Source organism: Callionymus lyra, chromosome 10 (assembly GCF_982586985.1).
Source record: "Callionymus lyra chromosome 10, fCalLyr1.hap1.1, whole genome shotgun sequence".
Taxonomy (NCBI): domain Eukaryota; kingdom Metazoa; phylum Chordata; class Actinopteri; order Syngnathiformes; family Callionymidae; genus Callionymus; species Callionymus lyra.
Genome location: NC_141827.1, coordinates 527,501 through 552,641, shown reverse-complemented (window position 1 = coordinate 552,641; position 25,141 = coordinate 527,501). Strand labels below are relative to the sequence as shown.

At 40.7% G+C, this 25,141-nt stretch overlaps 1 protein-coding gene across 2 annotated transcripts in view; it reads right to left on the bottom strand.

Moving 5' to 3' along the window:
* Positions 1-568: 568 nt before the first annotated feature.
* Positions 569-25,141, bottom strand: part of cntn3b (contactin 3b) — a 65,105-nt gene continuing 40,532 nt past the window's right edge. For both annotated transcript variants that reach the window (XM_087801559.1, XM_087801561.1), the window contains 17 exons: positions 24,297-24,399; positions 23,249-23,433; positions 22,415-22,551; positions 20,181-20,310; positions 17,489-17,639; positions 16,375-16,502; positions 15,108-15,283; positions 11,087-11,204; positions 10,247-10,405; positions 10,033-10,182; positions 8,940-9,010; positions 8,411-8,645; positions 7,686-7,795; positions 6,963-7,149; positions 6,429-6,541; positions 6,193-6,358; positions 569-2,951 (listed from right to left, as the gene is read on the bottom strand). In XM_087801559.1, the coding sequence (XP_087657685.1) occupies positions 2,860-2,951; positions 6,193-6,358; positions 6,429-6,541; positions 6,963-7,149; positions 7,686-7,795; positions 8,411-8,645; positions 8,940-9,010; positions 10,033-10,182; positions 10,247-10,405; positions 11,087-11,204; positions 15,108-15,283; positions 16,375-16,502; positions 17,489-17,639; positions 20,181-20,310; positions 22,415-22,551; positions 23,249-23,433; positions 24,297-24,399 (2,411 nt within the window). In that variant the 3' untranslated portion in view covers positions 569-2,859. The remainder of the gene's footprint in view (positions 2,952-6,192; positions 6,359-6,428; positions 6,542-6,962; positions 7,150-7,685; positions 7,796-8,410; positions 8,646-8,939; positions 9,011-10,032; positions 10,183-10,246; positions 10,406-11,086; positions 11,205-15,107; positions 15,284-16,374; positions 16,503-17,488; positions 17,640-20,180; positions 20,311-22,414; positions 22,552-23,248; positions 23,434-24,296; positions 24,400-25,141) is intronic.

Here is a 25,141-nt window from a genome sequence, read left to right as displayed (position 1 = left end):
AGTAAAGTGTCTTCTTTCCAAGTATTATCGCTCTGTTGTTCCCTCGTGTTCGCTCGTCTGGAGCTTGATATTTGTTTCCATCAGTTACTTTTCCACCTTCTGTTCTCGTTTCAAGTCACTCCTACTTTCCTGTTCTCTTCTGTGTTTCTATCTCTTTGTTACTCTGTGTGTCACACACTCCTCCGCGGTTCTTATAGTTCAATTTGTATTATTAAATCTATTTATCTGACTCTCGTTATGCAAAGCTCTGCAAACACAAACTACACACACTTGGATTCTACTCTGTGAACAACACACTTGAATGAGTAAAATAGATTATATTGTTCATTAAAACCTTCCACATCTTAATGAAATGACAAAACATATAAAACACACTTGTAAGTCATTTCTGTGTATTTATGATGAAATATCTAGAAGTGTGTGTCATCAAATGTTGTGCTTGTGATGATGAATCCGAGGTCACAATAAAACACAATAAAACGGGAGGAGTCGTTTCAAAGGTGGAAATAACAGAATTAACGCAATAATGTCATTTACAAGTCTATATATTTGAGTGAAAAACTACTGGTGGTTTGAGCATTTTTATTAAGTTACGGTTTTAGAAAAAAAATCCAAACACAAAAAACTCACAAACAATGATTAACATGCACAATTTTTAGTATACAAGACAAAACAGTTACTTTTCAATATGAAAACGTCTTCCTACAGGTCAGTATCTCACAGAGATCGTGGATTAATACATCAGTATTAAGGTCAAGGACACACTATAGAAAAAGTTCACCTTGGAGACCACGTTGAAAAAATATATGCAAGCTATTTACACGACACTGATGGAACATCTGCTGCATTCAAACTGTTCCTGGAACCTTCATGACCAACTCAAATGAAAAGCATCTTTGTTATGAATAAAAACACATTTATCATGTTGTGACTTTAAAACAGAACAAGATTTATTACATTTGATTTTTAATTAAAGGTGGATCATGAAGCTGTGTTTATTTTATTCCACTAAACCAGTTCTACCTCATTTGTATTTTATATTTGGACTTTCCAATGTCTGTTATTGAACAAGGGTTTGAATGTTTATCAATGTCAAGTTAAAATGTAAAAAAAGTTATATTTTATGCCACATATATTCAACTAAAACTAGATTTCATGTTGAATCTTTTTGTCTTTTTTCGAGCTGTAGCTCAAACTGCGACTCAAAACACGAGCTGCTCGTCAGTGAAATGTTAAAAGACAGCGTGACGCGTCTTCATTGTTGCGTGTGAGGCTGAAGTACAAGAGGACGGCGGGCGTCCAACTACTTTAAGGAGGCGCAGCAGCTGCGGTGCAGAACAATACAAGCCAAACACAAACGGTTGAAGCCACACTCCAATATTAACGAAAAGAAACAAATAAATTAGGATCGTGGAAGAAGCCGTTAGAGTTGAAAAGAGACAGTAAAAGGTCGAGCGAAGGCTCATCACTCGATCAGAGGAATAATAACGTTTCCAGTGACGTCAACAACCACCTTTAGACACCAGTCCAGGAGCAGGAAGCTCAGCCTGATGACGTCACAGCTCAGATCTTTACGAGTCCTCTGAGATCTGCACACCTGTTCAGGTCACCTTCATCACTTCCTTGTGCTTTCGTTTGACTTTGGGTGAGGTGAGGGGGTGTCATGGGGCCGGTGTGCAAAGATACTGACGACATCATCCTCCAGCTGACGACGAAGCCCGTGTTGAGCAAAGGCACAGAAATGTGTTCAATCTTTTCACCGGACGTACGACAGACGCTTCCACTCGCTCCCAAAGTGGGAAAAATCCACAGAGACTTTCTTGATTGTTGTGAGTCGAGAGCAGGATCTGAAGGTGACGAGTGTCTCCATGAAGCCAGATCTGCATTCATTCTGTTTCCTTAACTGCTCGTAAATCTTACACCCGATGAATTCACACATTTATTACCACAAACGCTTGTTTCCTCCTGATTTATGAATCCACTGCGGCTTCGATGAAGCTTCCAAACCCACTCTTCTCTCCCGTCTCAGGTGCTCGACGTCAATCCATGTTTCATCCTCCGGGAAACTCTCGACATTCTGACTCTTTTGCTTAAAGGAATGATTTTGCAACATAAAGGTTTCGTCTAATAATGCATGTTGAGAGAAATCAAAAGTTCTAGTGAAGGCACTATCATCCTGAAGACCGTTGTGCGTCGGGCTGGTCACACGTATGTAACATGATCTGCGTCTACAGAACACGGGTCATCTAAATGCAGAGAAGGAGCAGCGCTCCCGGGACCTGCCCGACATAGAACCTCTCGTGTCTTGGCAGTCAGAGCCCATTTTCCTCTGGAGAGGCTGAGAATGATGGACATCTATTATTTAGCAGCTCCAGATAGAGAACAAAATGCCGAACGCTCTCACGGTGTCGTCGCCTGAAGCGCAGACGCCTCTCGACGAGATCTAATTGTATCGAGAAGACAGGAGTGAAGAGGATCGAGGCACAGTTCGAATCGATGACGTCAACAAAGTCTTCGCCACATTTTCCTCATAATTAGAATAAACCGATGTTTAAGGATTTCTGGACACAAGATGTCAGTTAATTTGGTTTGTTCACGATAAAGGGTCTTTAAGGCATTCGTATCCCCGATGATACTCATCACGTCGACATCATTACGGATCAAATAAAAAGTTATGTGCACTTATGTTGAAGGAACATCCACAGATATCATGCACACGACTTCCTCTCCATCCCACATGTGTGGTCCCTTCAAGAGTCTCCTCTACGGTCCTGGAACGATGGCGGCCAACGCTCGCTCCGGAGGACGGTGAACATCAGACGTGACGCTGAAGAGCAGGAGGAGGAGAGAGATCGGACATCAGCAGATGGACCGGAGGAGGAGGTTGATGACGAGCGCAGAGAGAGATGTCGAGCTGAGGCGACTCGTTCCGGATCCTCTCGCGCCCATACCTGCAACCAACACAGCCAGTCAAGAGTGAACCATCACCACATGCATCACCTGATAGTGTAGCTACAATATCATCCTCCACTTCCTACGTGATGACGTCAAACGCTGTATATGCGAACGTCTCTTTAAAATATATTTTATGGGTTTTATGGGTTGCTCAAAAAACCAGGCTTAGACCCAGTTGACCTCAGTCATTTCAGGCCTATTTCTAAGCTCCCTTTCTTGTCCAAGATCTTGGAGAAGGTTGTGTCTGAGCAGCTGTTCCTGGATCAGAGCGACATCCATGAGAAGTTTCAGTCTGGCTTCTGTAAACATCTACGGAGACAGTCTTACTGAAGGTGTCCAGTGACATCATGATGTCGGCTGACTCGGGTAAATTCACTGTTCTGGTTCTGTTGGATCTGTCGTCAGCCTTTGACACAGTTGAACCAGATCCTGCTGAGAAGACTGAGGGATGAAGACTGTCTGGGTCTGTGTTAGAATGGTTCTCATCTTACCTTTCTGGGCGCAGTTTTAGTGTATCTGTCAATCAAATGAGGTCTGAATCGGCAGATCTGTTGTGTGGAGTCCCTCAAGGTTCTGTTCTGGGTCCTTTATTTTTTGCTGTACTTGATTCCCCTTGGTAAAATCATTCAGAGATTTCCTGATGTTTCTTATCACATGTTTGCTGATGACATCCAGCTCTACTGCTCTTTTGATCAAACTGAGCCCCAGAGGCTGAACTTAGTCAATCAAATGAAAATCAAAACAATGAGTGAAAACACTTTGAAGCTAAATGTGGACAAAACTGAAACTTTGGTGATTGTTGATGATAAGATTCCAGGGTTGAGTCAGTACTTGAGTGACTTATGTCAGTCTGTCAAACTGAGCCTGAGAAACCTGGGTGTTGTATTTGATAAAGACATGTCTCTTGTTCAACACTGAAGAAAACTGACCAGAAACTGTTTCCTTCAACTGAGAAAAATCTCTAAACTTGGGAAAATGTTGTCGGAACATGATCTGAATCTTATAATCCATGCGTTTGTTTCTTCTCGTCTGGACTATTGTAACAGTTTGTTTTCATGTCTTAACAAGAAGGATCGTCTCGCCTGCAGTTCATACAACACTCTTCAGTGAGAATTCTGAGCCGCTCTAGTAGAAGAACTCACATTTCTCCTTCAAACTCTTCACTAGTTTCTTTCAGGATCATTTTAAAATTCTGGTTCTTACTTTCAGATCTATTCATGGTCAGACCTTCATGATCTGATCCAGACTTACACCCCAGCTCGGGCTCTGAGGTCTGTGGATCAGAATCTACTGATGGTTCCTGAACATGGCTCAGGACCAGAGGAGAGAAATCCTTCCAGACTGTTGCTCCTAAGTTTAGGAACCATCTCTGTGTTTGATGATCTACTGACTCCTTCAAGAAACATCTTAAGACGTTTTTATTTGTTCAGGCTTTTACTTGATTTTCTGGAACTCCTGTTGTGTTATCAGTTTTATCTTGACCTTTAAAGTATATACTTTATTGAATATTGTTTTGATTGTTTAAGCGCTTTGTGACCCTGGTCTGGAAAAGCGATATATAAATAAAAAACACTTACTTACTTACTTACTTAAAGAAACATCAACAGAACGTTTACATGATACTTTTGACCACATAAAACATTTAGACAAGGCAGATGGTGTTGTTACCAAAGATTAGACTTTAGACAAAAAGACGATCTTCGTCTACATAATCACTTTCTTTCATTTCCTGGAAGTATGTGATTTGAGACATACTATCTGTGGAGGATTAGTTACTAGTTAGTACGTACACTATCCTGATGATACTAACTTCTAGTATACTAAGAGAAGTATGTGATTTGAGACATACTATCTGTGGAGGATTAGTTACTAGTTAGTACGTACACTATCCTGATGATACTAACTTCTAGTATACTAAGAGAAGTATGTTTGAGACATACTATCTGTGGAGGATTAGTTACTAGTTAGTACGTACACTATCCTGATGATACTAACTTCTACTATATTAAGAGAAGTATGTGATTTGAGACATACTATCTGTGGAGGATTAGTTACTAGTTAGTACGTACACTATCCTGATGATACTAACTTCTAGTATACTAAGAGAAGTATGTGATTTGAGACATACTATCTGTGGAGGATTAGTTACTAGTTAGTACGTACACTATCCTGATGATACTAACTTCTAGTATACTAAGAGAAGTATGTGATTTGAGACATACTATCTGTGGAGGATTAGTTACTAGTTAGTACGTACACTATCCTGATGCATACTAACTTCTAGTATACTAAGAGAAGTATGTTTGAGACATACTATCTGTGGAGGATTAGTAACTAGTTAGTACGTACACTATCCTGATGCATACTAACTTCTAGTATACTAAGAGAAGTATGTGATTTGAGACATACTATCTGTGGAGGATTAGTAACTAGTTAGTACGTACACTATCCTGATGCATACTAACTTCTAGTATACTAAGAGAAGTATGTGATTTGAGACAGCACTTCACACCAACAGGAAGTGTCTGCTCTACATGTGACGAAGCCGCTGATTGGCTGAAGCTGTTTTACTAAAAATAACGCACAACTGTACAATTAAATACAAACATTCGAGTTACGAAATAATTCACTTATGTACATCTAATAATTGATTTAAATTGGGGAAAAAAAATCGAAATGAAAACTAAATAATTATTAAGGTGTTTATAAACTACACGCAGGTATAATGAGTTATAAAAAGGAGAAGATTCTAACATTTTTGTTATTTGAAAAGCGAATTATTTCGGAACTCGATTGACTGTATTTCATTGTACAGTTGTGTATTATTATTAGTAAAACAGCTTCAGCCAATCAGCGGCTTCGTCACATGTAGCGCGGACACTTCCTGTTGGTGTCACATGATCGTCAGACCAGGAAATGAAAGAAGGTGATTATGTTGACGAAGATCGTCTTCTTGTCAATATAAATGTTTTATGTGGTAAAAAGTATCATGTAAACGTTCTGTTGACGTTTCTTTAAACCATAAAATATTTTTAATATTGTAGGGGGAATGATATTGTAGCTACACCGTCACGGCCGTCAAACATTCGTATATAGAGAAGAATCTTAAGTCGGAGCAGGAATTACAAGCCAGTGGAACCTGCTCATGAAGGACGTGCTGAAGGTGATGAAATGTTTGGACGACTGACAATCGCTCATATAAGTGACGAAGATGAGCTCAATCAAGACTCAACTTACTCAGTTTGTGGATGTCGATGGCTTCACTGGCCACGCCTTCGCCGCCGTCACTCACAGCCTTGATCTGGATGAAATAGTTGTCATTGGTGGAGATGCTGAGCTGCGCGGTGGTTCTGTTGGTCCTGATGCTGTGGACGTCGCCGTAGCGATGTCTCTTCAGGAGCACCTGATGTACATGAACACTCGTTTAAAAAGTGTTGATGCTAAGAATACATTCGCAGAGAACCGGGACCCACCAAATATCCAGTGACCTTCGACTCTGTCTCCGTGGCAACCACAGGATCCCAGTGAACGGTGAGAGTGGAGCCGATCAGAGTCCATTGTATGTTGAGAGGAGGGCGGTCTGGAGCTGCAATGAAGCAGAATTTCTACATGAATTATAATCTTTAGGACCTGCTGCCTCATACTGAACAAAATGTTGAATTAATTGACACAACATGTTTTTTAGAAACTACTCAAGGCTGCACAGGAAATACTTTGGACTTGAGATTGAACGAATCAAATTCCAGCACTTGGTGCGTCCTCGATGGTCACGTCGGCGTAAAATTGAAAAGAATCGATTTGTTGATGCTTTGTGGAAACAGCAGAATATCTGACTATGATGTTCACTCCTCGTTTGAAATCCCTCAAGAATGCACTCCTTCTCTTCGTCGTCGGCTCAGACACCTGCGTCCCTCCAGCCTCCACACATTTCTGTGTCTTTGAGCCCAGAGTAGACGTATCGAACCGATCGTTCGAGGAAAAATATGACATTCACGAGGTCAACTCACATGATTTCTTGGTGGTGATGTTGATGGGCAGCGACTGCGAGCCCGACCCGGCCGTGTTGATGGCGGACACCGAGAGGTAGAACGCTGTGTTGGCCTTCAACCCTGTGATGTTCACCTGCGTGAAGTTTCTGGAGACGCGGACTTTTCCAACAGTGTCGGGCTTGGTGTCGTCTTCCCAGTACACGACCTGGTGATGAGCAACATGTTACTATATGTATATACTATGTATATACTATTCATGTACTGCATTTCTAACACAAAACAATGTAGTGAGTGGACGATTGATCGCACATATCCATAGTATCACGGTCATAATGGGTAAAGTATTGATTTTTAATTTCATATTTATGTTAAAAATTATTTTAGGGAAGAAAATTGACAAATAAACATGTTAGGTCCCAAATTTCAACTTAATTGTGTGTCGACTGATGAATAATATTGCGAAATGATTTAGAAAATCCATATTGTGAGCGTCTAAGAATGAATTAAACCTAAAGAATCTCACTGGTATAGCAACAGACAGATTTGCCCTTCAAGCCAGTAGTGAGACATCAACGAGGAAGTGTAATACAAGGATGTGCTGCGTAACAAAGTTTACACAAACAGACATTGTAACGGTGCAATAGATCGACGGAGAGTAAATAAAAGAACGGCAGACACTCGAGGGGAAAAACTGCACCAAAAGATGGTGAAAAAGGCAAAAGTGCGTGAGTCAGAGCTGACCTCGTATCCGAGCACTCGTTCAGGGACGGCGGGCAGAGCTTCCCAGATCACTTCAATTTGTGTTGCAGACACACCTCTGGCCCGAACCCTCTTCGGAGCTTCACTGGGGACTAAAGAAACAAAAAGCTGATGAGAAATTCAAAGATCTTCCCTCAAACCCTGTTACAGTGGAGACAGAAAGGTGCGACACAGACGTGCACTTTCAGGTAAAAGCTGTTTCTTTTCAACGGCCTGGAATGTGAATCTCTGAATATTGTTTATTTTGCTGCTGGATTTAAACAGTTTGTATCTGGAAGTCAGAGGTAAAATGTGTGCCTGTGACTGACATGGCTAGTTGTGGTCAGAGGCAGAAAATCATCACTATAACCTTTGGTTTATCCTTGTGGGGAGGTCACAACGCAAAAACATTCAGAGATTAGATGTCATTGTTGACGCCATTACGACAGTAAATCCATGAAAGAATGAAAGATGAGGGTTTGACCGTCGTCAAGACATCAGAGTATCAACACCATCTTCCACAACATGTCCTGCAGTGATAATAAATGACCCGTCAATCTTGAATAACTATCATGTCTGAGCTCCTTGTAAGTCACGGAGGAAAAGTCATTAGAAGAAGAAAATCTTTGGTAACAACACCATCTGCCTTAGATGGTACGAGCTGAAGCTAGGATCTGTTTCAGGTCCATTACAATTCTCAACACAACGAGGCAGCTCCGAGTCCATACCTTCCTCTGCCGAGTACACAGTAGCTATGGAGCTGAAGGGTCCCTCCCCACGGTTGTTGTAAGCTCCCACTTTGACATCAAAGGGTGAGAAGGGTGTGATGGAGTCGTTCTTGTAGACGTAGCGCGTCACGCCGGGCGTGGACGTGACGGCTCGCGTCCACATGACTCGTCCTCTGCGTCTGAAGGCGATGATGTAGCCGAAGCCCTCGCCGTTCTGCAGCTCCTCGGGCACCGGCTGGGGGAAAAACACACAACTAGAGTGATATTAAAAAGCATACAGACAGGTGAACTGACAGATCCGCCTCTGAGATCTGCTTACAGAGCTAAGTAATTGTGACTAAAGTGCAGGACTCATCAAAGGACGTTCGCTCTGCCTAGATTCCAAGTGCCATTTATCCAGCAAATGCAGGGACAGAGGAGAGATCTCCGCTTTAATGTGGCTCGTAAAATTGCTCAGTTCAATTCTGCACAATTAAGCAGGCCATTACTGGGCGAAGGAGCGAACAGTAAAACGTGACAGATGACTTACCTCCCATGTTATCACTAATTCAGACTTGGTGCCGCCTCCTCCTCCGACATCAGTGGGAGCTGTATCAGGAACTGTGAAGGCAAACCCAGAGGGGAGCAATTAGAAAACAGTTTCCAAAGCTCAATGACAACACTTCAGTGTACTTGTGCTCTTATGACAAAGCTACCTGCTGCTGATACTGTCATCCATTTTACACTTCATAAAATCCTCCACACTGAGCTAAAGCAAACATCTCAGGGGGGAGTGGACAACCACCATTGGCCAAATATCACTGCAGATACACAGGAAACCAACACATTGAATACATATTGATTCGGTTCAGTCCAAAGCACTTTGTGCAGCGCCGTGTGATGACTGAACTGATGGCGCAGGAGCGTCCAGGCGCAACCTGCAAGAATCCTTTAGTCAATGGAGCATCCATTTAATACGTCTTTCAACAAACGATCCTTCAAAACAATCACACCTGTGATCTCCAGGTGGATTATGACCAGCTGGGAATGTGATGAGAGTTTCCCTTTCTGAATAAATTGATATTCTTTTATCTGTCTGACACACACACACACACACACACACACACACACACACACACACACACACACACACACACACACACACACACACACACACACACACACAAACACAAGACACACAAAAGAGCCAAAGAAAACCCGTGCAAGAGGAAGTGCATTTAATCCTTCTATTCTTGCAACACATCCCTTGATTCGTCTGTTCTGTCACTTCTTCACGGGGAGCAGAGAAGAAGGTCGGATCACAGGCCGGACACCTCCAGGTTCTCATGTCCACTCTGAGGAAGTGACACTTCAACCAGAGAGAAGACCCTCATCGTGTCAACTCACACAACAAATGAACACACAACACCTTGTGTTGTTTTTTTCCTGCACTTAAAGTGCAACGTGAGTAAATATTTATATTTCTATCATGATAATGAAAGTTTTTCACTCTGAACTTTGAATGGACAGCCTGAGGATGTATTTTTATAACTGTTTACTTAATGGTGTTTAAGTTGATTTTAAATGTTAAATTGAACAATAAATCTCATGGAAACAGTGTGTAGCTGCTTCACGACACTTACTCGCATCTTCTGTCCTGGTCTTGGCTGAAGGTGGACTCGGTTCCCCGAGGCCCACATTATTCCGGGCCACGACCCTGAACTCGAACTCCACCCACGCATTAAGACCGACCACTGTAGCTGTCAGCAGGTTGCCGTTCACCACCTCAGGGACTACAAGGAAGAATTGGATCTTTGAACACGATCACGTAAAGAATCAACGGCTGGAGGAACAGACCTGTGTCCACCGCTTGCCAGCCGACGGTGAACGGCGTTCTCCCCTGGATGATGTAGCCTGTGATGGGACTGCCGTTGTCTCGTCCAGGCGTCCACGAGAGCTGCGCCGTGCTGTCCGTGATCTCCTCCACCGTGACGGTGTCAGGCGGGCCCGGTGGACCTGAATCAATGACACCATGAGCTTCTTTCTAATTCCAACGAGTCTCATCAGACCATCATCACTGTCTTTAATTAAGAGTTCAGCCTCGTCCTTGTGGGGATTTGTTTCCCTCCATCTCTGTGATGATTGCAGGCGCTGAGAAGAGATACTGGATATAATCGCTCCGGAGGCCCGGGACAAGTGGAGTGGCAGGGGAAGCAATGCACAGATGTGTTACAGCGCCGGGTTCGTTGTGCTGCTGCATTATTCAAATGGCTTCCATGATATATTGCGGATGTATAATGACCCAATTATAGCCATTTTCCATGATCAACACAGCCTCCTCACAGCACCTGGGACACCATTACAGTGTGGTCAGGGTGTGAATACCAATGCAAGCCATCAGAGATGAGGGTCGATCTCAGGGGTGGTTGATATATGAAGTATGCATCAGCAAACCTCAGCCGCTAGAAGCACATATGCCTGCGTGTTGTGTTGCACATATATAATGTAAACACAAGCTGTCATAACTCTGACAGAAGCAGCATCAATTGCTTTCTGTCTTCAACGTACATCCAGGAAGCCTCAGGGATCCTTTGTATCGTTGGCTGTCAGACCTCCCTGTGTCTCCTGCAGAAGCTTCTTCTGTCTTCACTCAGAATGTGAAGCACCAGTGAACAATGAAATAATAAGTGTAGATACCTTTGACCACCAGGATGGCAGACGTGGACAGACTCTCCACGTCGGTGTCGATCACACACACGTACTTCCCTCCGTGCTTCAGCTGGATGTTGCGAACCATCAGATCTCCTGACACGCTCTGGACCCGAATCAACATTTGGGAAAGAAAAAAGATTCATCATCACGCATTTGTTTTCATGCACACGACTTCTCCAGGCCACTGACTTCTGCATCCAGTCAAACACAACGAGACACGCATATGTACTCTGCACAAATAAAGCTCTTGGCTGTCCTTCAAGTCATACCCGCCCCCCCGCTCTGCCACAAACAGCTACGAGCTACATGCAGCACGAAGACAAACACAGGCTGGTTAATTGGCGAGAGAGTTGCTAATTACACTGTCATTACACCAGCATTCCAAGTATGGGTCACAGAGCCATCGTTGTGTAACAGCAGCAGAGTCTGTGTTCGAGGTCATGAAGGAGCAAACATACATGGAAGTGACAAACTCAACGGTCGCTCCATGAACATATAACTCGTCCGACTGCATTTACTTGAACTGCTTTAGTTTCATTTGAACGTTAACACTTGTGTAGAAGAAGATGATAAAAAGTCTCTCTGGAGGTGATGAAATAGAAATGAAAGGTTTGAACAGTATAACAACTACGATCTAATACGATACATTTATTATAATATATTGAATATATTTGTATCTAAGAAAGTGGACAGTTCAATGCTCGTTGAAGGAAAGATTGAATACCTTTAACAACCTTTAATCTCTTTCCATGACGCTGCTCAAACTCAAATAGAGAATTGATCTAAGAAGATGAATAACTATTCATTAAATATACATACACTGTGTGTACAGTATATGTTAGTGCTGGCCTTCACGCTCACCACGATATATCTCAACAAGCTCTTGTAAATGAATGAAAATCCCCACAATACCCTCATGAAGATCATTCTTTGATTGGGTCACTTGTGTTAATCTTGTGTCTCAAGCTTCTGACGGTCCATGAGTTCCCCGGAGTCTCCTCTTGAACCTGACACATGTCGGCCAGTGAAGGGAGAGCTTTAGAGCCGGGTCACCCGGGACCGACCCAGGTAAGGATTCGCTGCACATTTCATCAGGCCTGGCGGGGAGTGATCAGAGAAGCTCTCGGCAGGAACCGGACATGAGCGACGGGCCTCACAGGGACAGAAGCACAGAAGCTTCTATTGCTTCCACTGGTGGTGTGTGGTGACAGCTGAAGAGACTCGCGGTGTCATCAGCCACCTGGATAACCTGAGCTTCAGAGACACTCGAGTGTTGGAGGAAGGAAGTGATGAGGCAGATTTAATTATGTAAATGGATTCATCAGAAGCTGTTGAGCAGGGAGGCGGGAATCTCTGTGGACGAGCAGGATCTTATGAAAATCTCATCCTCGCTCATGATAGTTGTCATTTGCAGGTGGATTTGACTGTAATACGATACTTTGCTGGAGGTCCAATAGAAACTGACCAAGAAAAGGTTGAATATATATTGTCTCATATTTGCATTGATGCATTTATTTGAACAACTCAATCCAATAATGACATTTATATTACAAGAGTGATGATGTCGTTTACACCTTCTTTCTATTGAGATAACGTTCAGGATTTCTTCACAACTCCTTAGACGACCTGAAGCCTTTACTCAAGAACATCTAAATGAGAAGGATGGAAGACTTCGGCAGTGGATAGTGGCCCATAGAGGGCGCCGGGGTGCCGACCTCCTACTGACATGGCTGTGTTTGAATAATAAAAAAAAAGTATAATTCTTTTTTAGAAAATAGTCATCAACAGTGATGTCGTTTGTGTGAAGAATCTTCTGCGATACAAGCATTGATTCACGTTAATAATCTAGTTTGTGTCGTCAGAGTCCATCAGTGACGTGTAACTCAATCGTACGTCCTTGCAAAAGTAACCGAGAAGATCATTCGACCAATCAGAGTCTCTGATGAAGATTCCAGAGCGTCTGGAAATAAGCATCTGATAGTTGACAGTTAGACAAGTGTTTGATCACGTGACACCACTGGTTCAAACTGCTTTCATTTTATTGTTTTTGCCTCTTGTTTGAACAGCATCGTCTCAAACAGCTGGTCATATTTCAAGCCTTCTTTTAGACATTCTGTTATTTCAAGGATAATTAATGATCGGATGATGATTTAATCCTGAGAACTTCCATCTTTCTGCCTCTACAGTGTTATTCAATACATTCCTAATTTGTTGACTTTAGTTTTGGATGTAAACATATAAATATATCTCTCTCTATATATATATCTCTCTCTATATATATACTGTTTCCGGTTCTTGTCTGTCGACCTATAAACACAGACAGTTTAAATCCTCATCTGTTAACACACACATGACAACCTTTGACATGTGAGTGACAGTGATCACACAACTGTCACTCCGTGATAAATGACACTCGAGAAAAGCCTGCGATATGCAAAAGTAATTTCCTTCTGACAAGCGCCGAACAATCGTCTTTACCCTTCATCAGACGGAACAAATATTGAACAAAGAGCCTCGTGTCTGTTTCTTCTCTTCGACGCACAAAGATTTCAAATGAACGACGACACACTCGCCTCGATGACTGTCAGTCTCTGCTCATTAAGTCCTTCGGAGATTTATGAATAAAAATGCTAATGAAATTATTGTAGAAGGAAGTGATAAGAAAACACTCTCCCTCGAGGTGAGCAAATTAGAAATGAAAGGCTTAAACGGTATAACCACTTTATTACCCATAATGCATTAGAGTGAATGGAAAGACATTTTATTATTATTTGAACGTGTTTATGTTCCCATTTTGATTGATTTATGACTTGACATTATATTCAAGTGACAGTAATCGTCAGCTTTGTTGATTCTTTTTTCTATTTCTAGGAAAAAGCAGTGGAAATACAACTGTTAACTGTAAGTTGCTTGTGGACCAAGGTGACTGAGGGGTCACAACTCTTGGTGAAGGAAGGATCCAGTCACAGGGACGTGACTCATCGTTACGTAACAGTCGTTGCTGTGAGGCTACAAACCATCGTGACCTCGTCCTCTGACCAATGCTGCTGGAGAACCACGACTGTTGCTCTGACAAGCCATGTTTTCTCTTACGTGGACTTCTTGTGTCAAACAAACAGAAGATCTAAACACCGCATGTGGTCATGATGTCCACTTCGTTTACATATTTGATCCATCAAACCTGTGAACTTGATCTATTTTCTGACACAAACACTGTTTCTGTAAATGTAGTTTGTTCATAATCACAGCTTCATCTGTTTCTCTCTGTTCTTCTTCCAATTAGAAGCCAAGCGAGTCAAAACTCTTCGGCTGAGAAATAATGATCGCGTCCTTAAACCTGATCTTGTTTGCGTGACTAGATTCTATTTCTAATAAACACACAATCAGTCCCAGATGCATCAAAAAACATTGTATAATTCAATGAATAAAAGTCTGCAAAGATTGAAGAACTGAATCATTTCAATCATTGCTGAGATTTCAAAAGTACCTTCAACATAAACATCTCACCATCACTGAGACTCTGGTTCGATTATATTTGTGTTTCTCTTGTTTTCACCAGTTTACAGCCTCATTGTTGAACCCGACGTCTCTTTTCTTCTTTAAACCGTCACGTTACTAATGGATGATCATGAGGTTATGGTCGATCTACAGCATCTTCATGAAGGTTCAGTCATCGTTAGTCATGAAAACAAACTCATCTTTCACTCAACAACATCATTTACTTCAACATGTCTCGGACAAGAATCTAATGAAAACACAAACAAACTCTGAAAGATTCTCTCCATAACTTCCTCTCTTGTTTCGATAATCATAGCGATGATAAAACATGATCCACAGTTCTCGGTGCACGAAGTCTGTTTCTAAGCCGCGATGAACGTTTGCAAACATCCGTCCTCTTGATGTTATTGGTGTCTCAGCAGAGCAGCAGAGCATAGCCTCGCACACAACCCAGTACGTCCCAATTAATCCCAAAATAGCCGGAAAGGAGCCGAGCGAGATGACTCACCCCGCCCACTCTCTCGAAATGATCGCCGTCTCTCTGGAAGTCGATGAGCTGGCCGTTGAATGCCCACGAGAAGGAGACATCCAGAGCTGGATCGGAGGCGATCTGGCAGGGTAAGACGATGCTCTCGCCAACAATAATCTCCATGTTCGTCGGCCTCATGGTGATTCTGGTGGGTTCTGGCAAGACAACAGACGACCGCGTGTGCATGTTAATGCCTCTCCTCCGCCAGGACCTTCGGCGACCTCTGAACCCGTCGCTCACACTCAGGGCTACATTGAGGCTCCGTCATTAATCTTCATATGTGGCGTCTTTTTTTAATAAGCACTTACATTCCCAGAATATCCATTAGCAGCATTTAATGACATTGGCCTGCACTTCACGCTCCCGGATCAAATTGGAAGAAAAATGTTTGAAAGCGGATTAAAGCGATGATCGTTCTCGCTGGTGACGGTCGGGACGACCGGACGCCGTGGAGAGGTTTTCAAGGAGGTCAGAGTAATTCAATCGGATTCAGTGTTTCTCACGGCGGAACAAGAGATGACCAGATCAAACATTAGGTTAGCTAAAGGTCAGAGGTCAAACCCAACTGTAAAAACTGTAATATGTTCATTTAAATATATGATCATGTAAATGACATTACTATGGTTTAAATCTCATGCTGGTAACTCTCCATGTACACTATAAATACATGTGTTTTATATGTTTTAAATAGATTTTAAAATGTTATTCAATACAGAACAAAGTCTGAAACATTGAATTTATCTTGTTTTTGTTCTTTAATAAAATCATTGTGTCAAATTATTCGATTTATTTCACTGGACATTTGTTAATATTCACTGGTTTATTAACATTATTCTATTCTTTATCTGATGCTTGTCTGAGAGAAAGTTGAGATTCATTAAAAAACAGGTTTTTGTACAAATATGGTCAAAACCAAAGCCGTGACCTTCAGCCGTGACTCATTAAAAGTAAACTTTTTTCTCAGTGAAACTTTTGTCCCATTAAGTTGGCTTTAGTCAAATAAAAAGAGTTGAAATCCAACGTTTGGGATCATAAAACGTTCACCTTCAGTCTGCAAAACGTATTTTTCAAAGTTTGCTCCGAGACTTTTAGAGTTTGCTCTTCGCTGAAATACCTCAGACTCCGTCAGTTCAGACGTCGAATCAATTCATAAAACTTCAGTTTAGTTTAGTTTTCTCTGCATCCGAGTGTTTAATTTAGAACAACCTCCTGATGAAAGACTTTTCCCTCCATGTTTCAAACCCACCGGTCGTGATGAGTCGTCCGGTCGTGCTCGCGGCTCCGAACTGGTTCTTAGCGACGCAGGTGTAGCTGCCGGCGTCTTGTTTGGTGACGTTGGAGATCTTGAGGGTCCCGTTAGGAAGCAGCGAGATCCTGCGAGAGACACATGGTTCAGAGTCTTGTGTCGGAGGTTCCACATGTGGAAACTCAAACGAGCAGGAATCCTTGGATTTCATTGTTGAACTTTCAACCTTTGATCTACGGATGTGTTTTAATGACGGCAGGAAAGTTGAGCGAGGATTTACAACAAACAATTTATTGTGGGCGAGTGTGAGCCTTATTACTGGCGTCCAAACATCACAGCCTTTAATGTTTTGTATGTAAAAAATATATATTTGTTGACCTGACTTCCTCTGGACTCAGCGGGAGATTTCACGTCTTATGAGCAGAGATCAAAACAGAGACACAACAGAGACACAAAGGTTGTTTCATTGTGAGCAACAACACCATTTAAAACACTGTCTTCTCTTGTTCTATTATTGCTGCTCTGACTTTCTTTCTTTCTTTATTAGCCGCGATGCTAAAGTTGATCTAATGAGGAACACAAAGGATGAACTTTTTCATCCAATGATCACGTCCAACTCACCGCTCAACTCAAAGTCTGTTTCTCTAAACTTGTTGTTTGGTTGAGTTCGGTTCTGCTCCTCAGGTTCACCGGACTTTAAATGAATGTGTTTTGAAATCATGTTTTCTCGCCTCTCGCTCGTCATGAAGGTCTCGTGACTGAAGTCATGTTTCTATTCTGAACATCAACTTCTCAGAGCTGGTGATGAACTTCCTGAAGCTTCTCTTAATCAACCGTCTTTCTTTGTCGTCGTCTGCATCTGAAGTCTTGGATCGTCACGAGGGACGAAGCCTCAACGTCTACAGTCCAGAGTCAGGAGTTGAATGTTGAGTAAATGTTCAGTGAGTTCAGAACTTCTGCTCTGTGTGGTTTTCATTGAAGACCTTCAACTGAATCCATGCAGTGACGAGCGTGTCTGACAAGAACCTGCAGCTTTCTTTCTTCCCTCAATATCATCTTCTGGTGAAGCTGGATTCTCTGCACGACACATATTTAGACGAGGATGTGATCCTACCTCTCTGTTCTTTGCAGGACTTCGCCGCCTTTCTTCCAGAAGGTCAGAGCCGGGGGTGAAGCTTGAGGCGAGCATTCCAGAGTGACTTCACTGCCCGAGCGAGCTTTTAGCAGAGCTCGTAATGGACTTGTGGAGAAACTGGGTGCTGAGGCTGTGAGAGGAGACATGAACACATGAGGGCAAACCCTGCGCATCATTTCCATTAGCGTCTCCTCAAGTGCTCCGAGGTCATTGGTTTAAAGCATGAGGTCCTGAACGTCTTGTCCATCAAAGACCAGTAAATATTTGATCAGTTCTTCAGAGAATTTTGACTCTTTCATCTCAGAGATTTGTACATTTATCCTGAAGTGGATCCTTGAACAAATGTGTATTACATATGTACTTGATGAAGTTACTTGATGAAGATACTTGATGAAGATACTTGATGAAGTTACTTGATGATGATACTTGATGAAGTTACTTGATGAAGATACTTGATGAAGATACTTGATGAAGATACTTGATGAAGATACTTGATGAAGATACATGATGAAGATACTTGATATAGATACTTGATGAAGTTACTTGATGAAGATACTTGATGAAGATACTTGATGAAGTTACTTGATGAAGATACTTGATGAAGATACTTGATGAAGATACATGATGAAGATACTTGATGAAGTTACTTGATGATGATACTTGATGAAGTTACTTGATATAGATACTTGATGAAGTTACTTGATGAAGATACTTGATGAAGATACTTGATGAAGATACATGATGAAGATACTTGATGAAGATACTTGATGAAGATACATGATGAAGATACTTGATGAAGTTACTTGATGAAGATACATGATGAAGATACTTGATATAGATACTTGATGAAGTTACTTGATGAAGATACTTGATGAAGATACTTGATGAAGATACTTGTTGAAGATACTTGATGAAGATACTTGATGAAGATACTTGATGAAGATACTTGATGAAGATACTTGATGAAGATACTTGATGAAGATACTTGATGAAGATACTTGATAAAGATACTTGATGAAGATACTTGATAAAGATACTTGATGAAGATACTTGATGAAGATACTTGATGAAGATACTTGATGAAGATACTTGATGAAGATACATGATGAAGATACTTGATAAAGATACTTGATGAAGATATTTGATAAAGATACTTGATGAAGTTACTTGATGAAGTTACTTGATGATGATACTTGATGAAGATACTTGATGAAGATACTTGATGAAGATACTTGATGAAGTTACTTGATGATGATACTTGATGAAGTTACTTGATGAAGATACTTGATGAAGATACTTGATGAAGATACTTGAAGAAGATAATTGATGAAGATACTTGATAAAGATACTTGATGAAGATACATGATGAAGATATTTGATGAAGATACTTGATAAAGATACTTGATGAAGATACATGATGAAGATATTTGATGAAGATACTTGATAAAGATACTTGATGAAGATACTTGATGAAGTTACTTGATGATGATACTTGATGAAGTTACTTGATGAAGATACTTGATGAAGACACTTGATGAAGATACTTGAAGAAGATAATTGATGAAGATACTTGATAAAGATACTTGATGAAGATACATGATGAAGATATTTGATGATGATACTTGATAAAGATACTTGATGAAGATACATGATGAAGATATTTGATGAAGATACTTGATGAAGATACTTGATGAAGATACTTGAAGAAGATAATTGATGAAGATACTTGATAAAGATACTTGATGAAGATACATGATGAAGATATTTGATAAAGATACTTGATGAAGATACTTGATGAAGATACTTGAAGAAGATAATTGATGAAGATACTTGATGAAGATACTTGATGAAGATACTTGATGAAGATACTCGATGAAGATACTCGATGAAGATACTTGATGAAGATACTTGATGAAGATACTTGATGAAGATACATGATGAAGATACTTGATGAGGATACATGATGAAGATACTCGATGAAGATACTTGATGAAGATACTAGATAAAGATACTTGATGAAGATACACAATGACCAGGATTATCAATAAGTTATAGGAACGTATTAAAAATTAAGGTATTCATCTTTTTTTAAATATATTTAACAGTATTTTAACTTTATATGTAACAGTATATTACCTTTATATTGACCAGTATTTTAATTTATTAAATAACAGTATACATTAAATTTATATTTAACAGTATTTGAACTTTATAAATAACGGTATTTTGACTTTATATTTAACAGTATTTTAACTTTATATTTAACAGTATATTAACCTTATATTAAAAAGTATTTAACTTTATATTAAACAGTATTTTAACTTTATATTAAACAGTATTTTAACTTTATATTAAACAGTATTTGAAGCTGCACAAGAGGAACTTATTTAAGGACAGACGCACATTTTTCTCTGTTGGAAAACTATGTGTTAACATATATCAGTGTGTGTATATATATATATATATATATATATATATATATATATATATATATATCATATATATATCTTATCATATATCAAGTGTCATCGACTGGAGAAGACGTCATCAAAGCTCGTCGATCAATATCCTCGACATGAAGACGAAGCACAGACGTGTTCAGTCTTCCATGGATTTGAACGACATGTTGAAGAGGCTCATGTTTCTGCTCAGACGTGGAAGACGAACGTACCCAACACTGAGAGCTGAGCGCTGGAGTAAACCACGCCATGTTTGTTTTCAGCCACACACTGATACATCCCAGAGTCGGACAGGTCCAGAGACGTCACCGAGAGGGACCCGCTGTCCACCTGCACCCGGGTCTGTGGACGAGAACCATGGAGACCATCACAGAACATCTAGACATACGTCAGTCAGGATGAGACGTTTGTCAAGAACTAGACGTGAGTCGTGAGTCCATCAAACACAGGACTCGAGTCTAAACCCGGTTCAACCATCAGAACTGCATCACAGCAGCGAAGGAAAAAGTCCAGGACGAGACGTTTATTATTTAAAGATGTTTCAAACTGGTTTTTCAACCTGCGGCAAAGAAAAGGTTTCATGTTGAGTTTGAAGTCGCACAAAAGAATCCTTTGAAACAGATTCATGTTTCACTGAAGCCACCGACGACTCGACTGCGACTCCGAAGACCTTTTTTCATTCAAGCTGCTTTTCTTTCTCTTCCTTTGTGTCGAGAAGCAACACCTGCAGCTGCAGCAGTGAAGCCGTGATATCAGCGTTTATGGAGCACGAGGAATCCTTCACTTATTTCTGGTTCAAGAAGGTCTCGTGATGATTGCAGTGAATCCAAAGTTCATTGATGACGTTATAATGAGGAGCTTCAACAGTTTTAGAATGTATTTAAAATGATATGTTCACGTCTGACGGATGAACAGATCACACACTTAAAGGTTAGACATGAATAAATAACACACACACACACACATTAACCACCCCAACACACTAACCACACCAACACACTAACCACCCCAACAAACAAACCACACCAACACAATTAGGAAAAAAAACTAACCACCACAACAATAACAGAGACACACACTAACCACCCTAACACACTAACCACACCAACACACTAACCACCCCAACACACTAACCACACCAACACACTAACCACACCAACACACTAACCACCCCAACACACTAACCACCCCAACCCACTAACCACACCAACACACTAACCACACTAACCACCCCAACACACTAACCACACCAACACAATAACCACTCCAACACACTAACCACACCAACACACTAACCACCCCAACACACTAACCACACCAACACACTAACCACCCCAACACACTAACCACACCAACACACTAACCACCCCAACACACTAACCACCCCAACACACTAACCACACCAACACACTAACCACACCAACACACTAACCACCCCAACACACTAACCACACCAACACACTAACCACACCAACACACTAACCACCCCAACACACTAACCACCCCAACACACTAACCACACCAACACACTAACCACACCAACACACTAACCACCCCAACACACTAACCACACCAACACACTAACCACCCCAACACACTAACCACCCCAACACACTAACCACCCCAACACACTAACCACACCAACACACTAACCACCCCAACACACTAACCACACCAACACACTAACCACCCCAACACACTAACCACACCAACACACTAACCACACCAACACACTAACCACCCCAACACACTAACCACACCAACATACCAACCACACAAACAAACTAACCACACCAACACACTAACCACACCAACATACCAACCACACAAACAAACTAACCACACCAACACAATCAGAGAAACACACTAACCACCCCAACACAATCAGAGAAACACACTAACAACCCCAACACACTGACCACCCCAACACACTAACCACACCAACACACTAACCACCCCAACACAATCAGAGAAACACACTAACCACCCCAACACAATCAGAGAAACACACTAACCACCCCAACACAATCAGAGAAACACACTAACCACCCCAACACACTGACCACCCCAACACACTAACCACACCAACACACTAACCACACCAACACAATCAGCAAAATACACTAACCACACCAACACAATCAGAGAAATACACTAACCACCCCAACACAATCAGAGAAATACACTAACCACCCCAACACAATCAGAGAAATACACTAACCACCCCAACACAATCAGAAAAATCCATCCATCCTTCCATCCCTCCTTCCATTCATCCTTCCTTCCTTCCATCCGTTTGAGGAAATACATTAATACAAAAAAATGTCAATGTTTCATCAAGAAGATGTTTTTGTTAAAATGATCTCATTCACTCCTGAAGAATAAAAAGTTCAGCAGTTAAAACTCGAGTGTCTGGAGACGTGATCTTTAATTTGAAGTGTCTCACCCCAGGAGTGAGCGGCGCTCCGTCCTTCATCCAGCTGTACGACGGTTTAGGTTTTCCATTGGCCTTGCATTCCCAGAAGAGGTTTTCCTTGATGGACAGAGCTGTGTCGGCCATTGTCTGGAACCATTGAGGTTTGGCTTGGAATAAATGAGAGGATTACCTTTGTTTTAATTATTGAAGTAGGATTAGCTCAGAGTAATATCAGAAATCATAAAAGTTGTACAGCAACTCGCAGCCTTGCATTAAATCTCCAAACTCCAAACTCAGCAAGTGGATTAACGGAATAATGAGGAACAGGTTCAGGAGTAAGTGACGTCATGTGACTCCGACTGTAGTCAATGTTTAGAAAACATCATCTTTATATATTCATATATATATTCGTATATATTCATATATATTCATATATATATTCGTATATATTCATATATATTTATATATATATTCGTATATATTCATATATATATTCGTATATATTCATATATATTCATATATATATTTGTATATATTCATATATATTCATATATATATTCGTATATATTCGTATATATTCATATATATTCATATATATATTCATATATATTCATATATATATTCGTATATATTCATATATATTCATATATATACTCGTATATATTCATATATATTCATATATATATTCGTATATATTCATATATATTCATATATATATTCATATATATTCATATATATATTCGTATATATTCATATATATTCATATATATTCTACATGATCAATTCTCTGGCTGACGTGCACGTCCACAGTCGTTTCTGTCGCTCTCTTCATCCACGCTCATCAATTTGAAATGCTTGGCTCACCGTGGAATGAAATACGACCTCGCGCCGCATTCTTTCCTCGACGATTCTCAGCCAGACATTCGTACGTTCCTGCGTCTTCCTGCTGGAAATTGGGAATTTCAAGAACCGCGTTGGAGCTTTTCATCTTGACCTTGCTGGGGAACGGGACGCCGCTGGTTCTCCTCCAGCTTATCTCGGGCACAGGACTGCAAGAGAGGGATGAGGTTTTTGTGCTTCATTGTTTCTCAACCACCGGTATAGAAATAAAAGAGTGAAAGCTGGAGTTCTAAAGCTGGACGGAGCTGCTCACTTGCGAGCTGCTGAACAGTCTCCAGGGGTTTGACTCAAAGTCACGTCAAGCCATGTTAGGCGTGACCTCATGAGTGACACTTCAGTTCATGTCACATACTGACCTCCAGAGAAGAGCTGCAGCTGCACTAACGTTCCTATGAAGATTCCAATGCATGACCCGGAATTATCTGCCGTATTTAAACGTATAAGATTCTTCTAACAAAATATTATATCTTGAGTTTCTAGCTCTGCTATCAAGAGAACGATGAACTGATGAAGCTTCATGAAACAGTGAGTCTGGTTTATTATCTATTGTTTGAACAACCATCAAATAAACCATCCTTTTTAAAGCCAGGGCGCCACCTACTGACCGACATGACACTGTTTCATGAAGCTTCATCGACACATCCCTAGAAAATATAAGTTTGTCAGACCTTCATGTTTGGATTGAAAATCAAGGGTTAAAATATAAACTTAACATACATTACATTATTGTTGAATTAATTCTCTTCATGCAAGAATTTAATAGTCAGTCTGTCACCGTTACTGAAGTCGTGGTTCGTCCTTCCTCGTAAACAAACAACATATCACAACCAAACATGCACAATTATTCCTTCCTTTTTTTCTTGGCTGTGAGCACATCCAGCGTGAAAATATTCATTGGCAATTACAGAAAAAATAACTGAATTTGTGGCGTCTTGAAAAACGTCTCTTCCCTAAATATAGCTCAATATACAGTATGACATAACCTGGAGATTGGTCACGGAGGTCGACTTACTTTCCCAGCGCGAAGCATTCTAATTTCACTAAGGATTCCTTGGCTGCTGGAACCGAGTCGGGGAAATGGACTTCTATTTTGGGTTCGTATTCACCCATCGCACCTGCGAACAAGGAGGTGAAGGGAATGAGTCGTCATTGGTTCACGTGTCGTTTCAGAGCCATTTATTTATTGATGTAACTACAGGACAAATAAGTCTCGTGTCATTTCATTTTAATGAAGTGAAAAAAGGTTGACATTAAACCAAACATAAAAGCATCTTGTGTTTGAATTCTCTTGAACAAAAACATGTCCATCCATCCATCCATCAAACAAGACTTGGTTTTCTGTTCAACATGTAATCACTCGAGATAATGCTGAGAAAATAAAACAAAAACAATACTTGCTCCTCAGTAAACATGATTCTGGCTCCATAAGTTACTCATATAACGTAAGAAATGTGTTCAATTGTTCAACAACTTAAAACGTGATCAATCTTTAGATATTCATTCATTCATATTTGGTTAAAGTAAAAGAGTAAATCAATAATATCATTAAGACAGTCATGTTAAACTTCAATCTTCATCAATGTTTTCAAATGTTTCCAGAATAATTTTGGACATTTAACATCTTTGTTTACTGGAAAGAAAAGAAAACTCTGTAGGTTCCACGTTAACCTGGAGAAACTTCATTTGTTTACTGAAGAAATAACTAGCTGGTCAACATTCAGACTAACTGGTCAACATTCAGACTAGCTGGTCAACATTCAGACTAACTGGTCAACATTTAGACTAGCTGGTCAACATTCAGACTAACTTGTCAACATTCAGACTAACTGGTCAAAATTCAGACTAGCTGGTCAACAT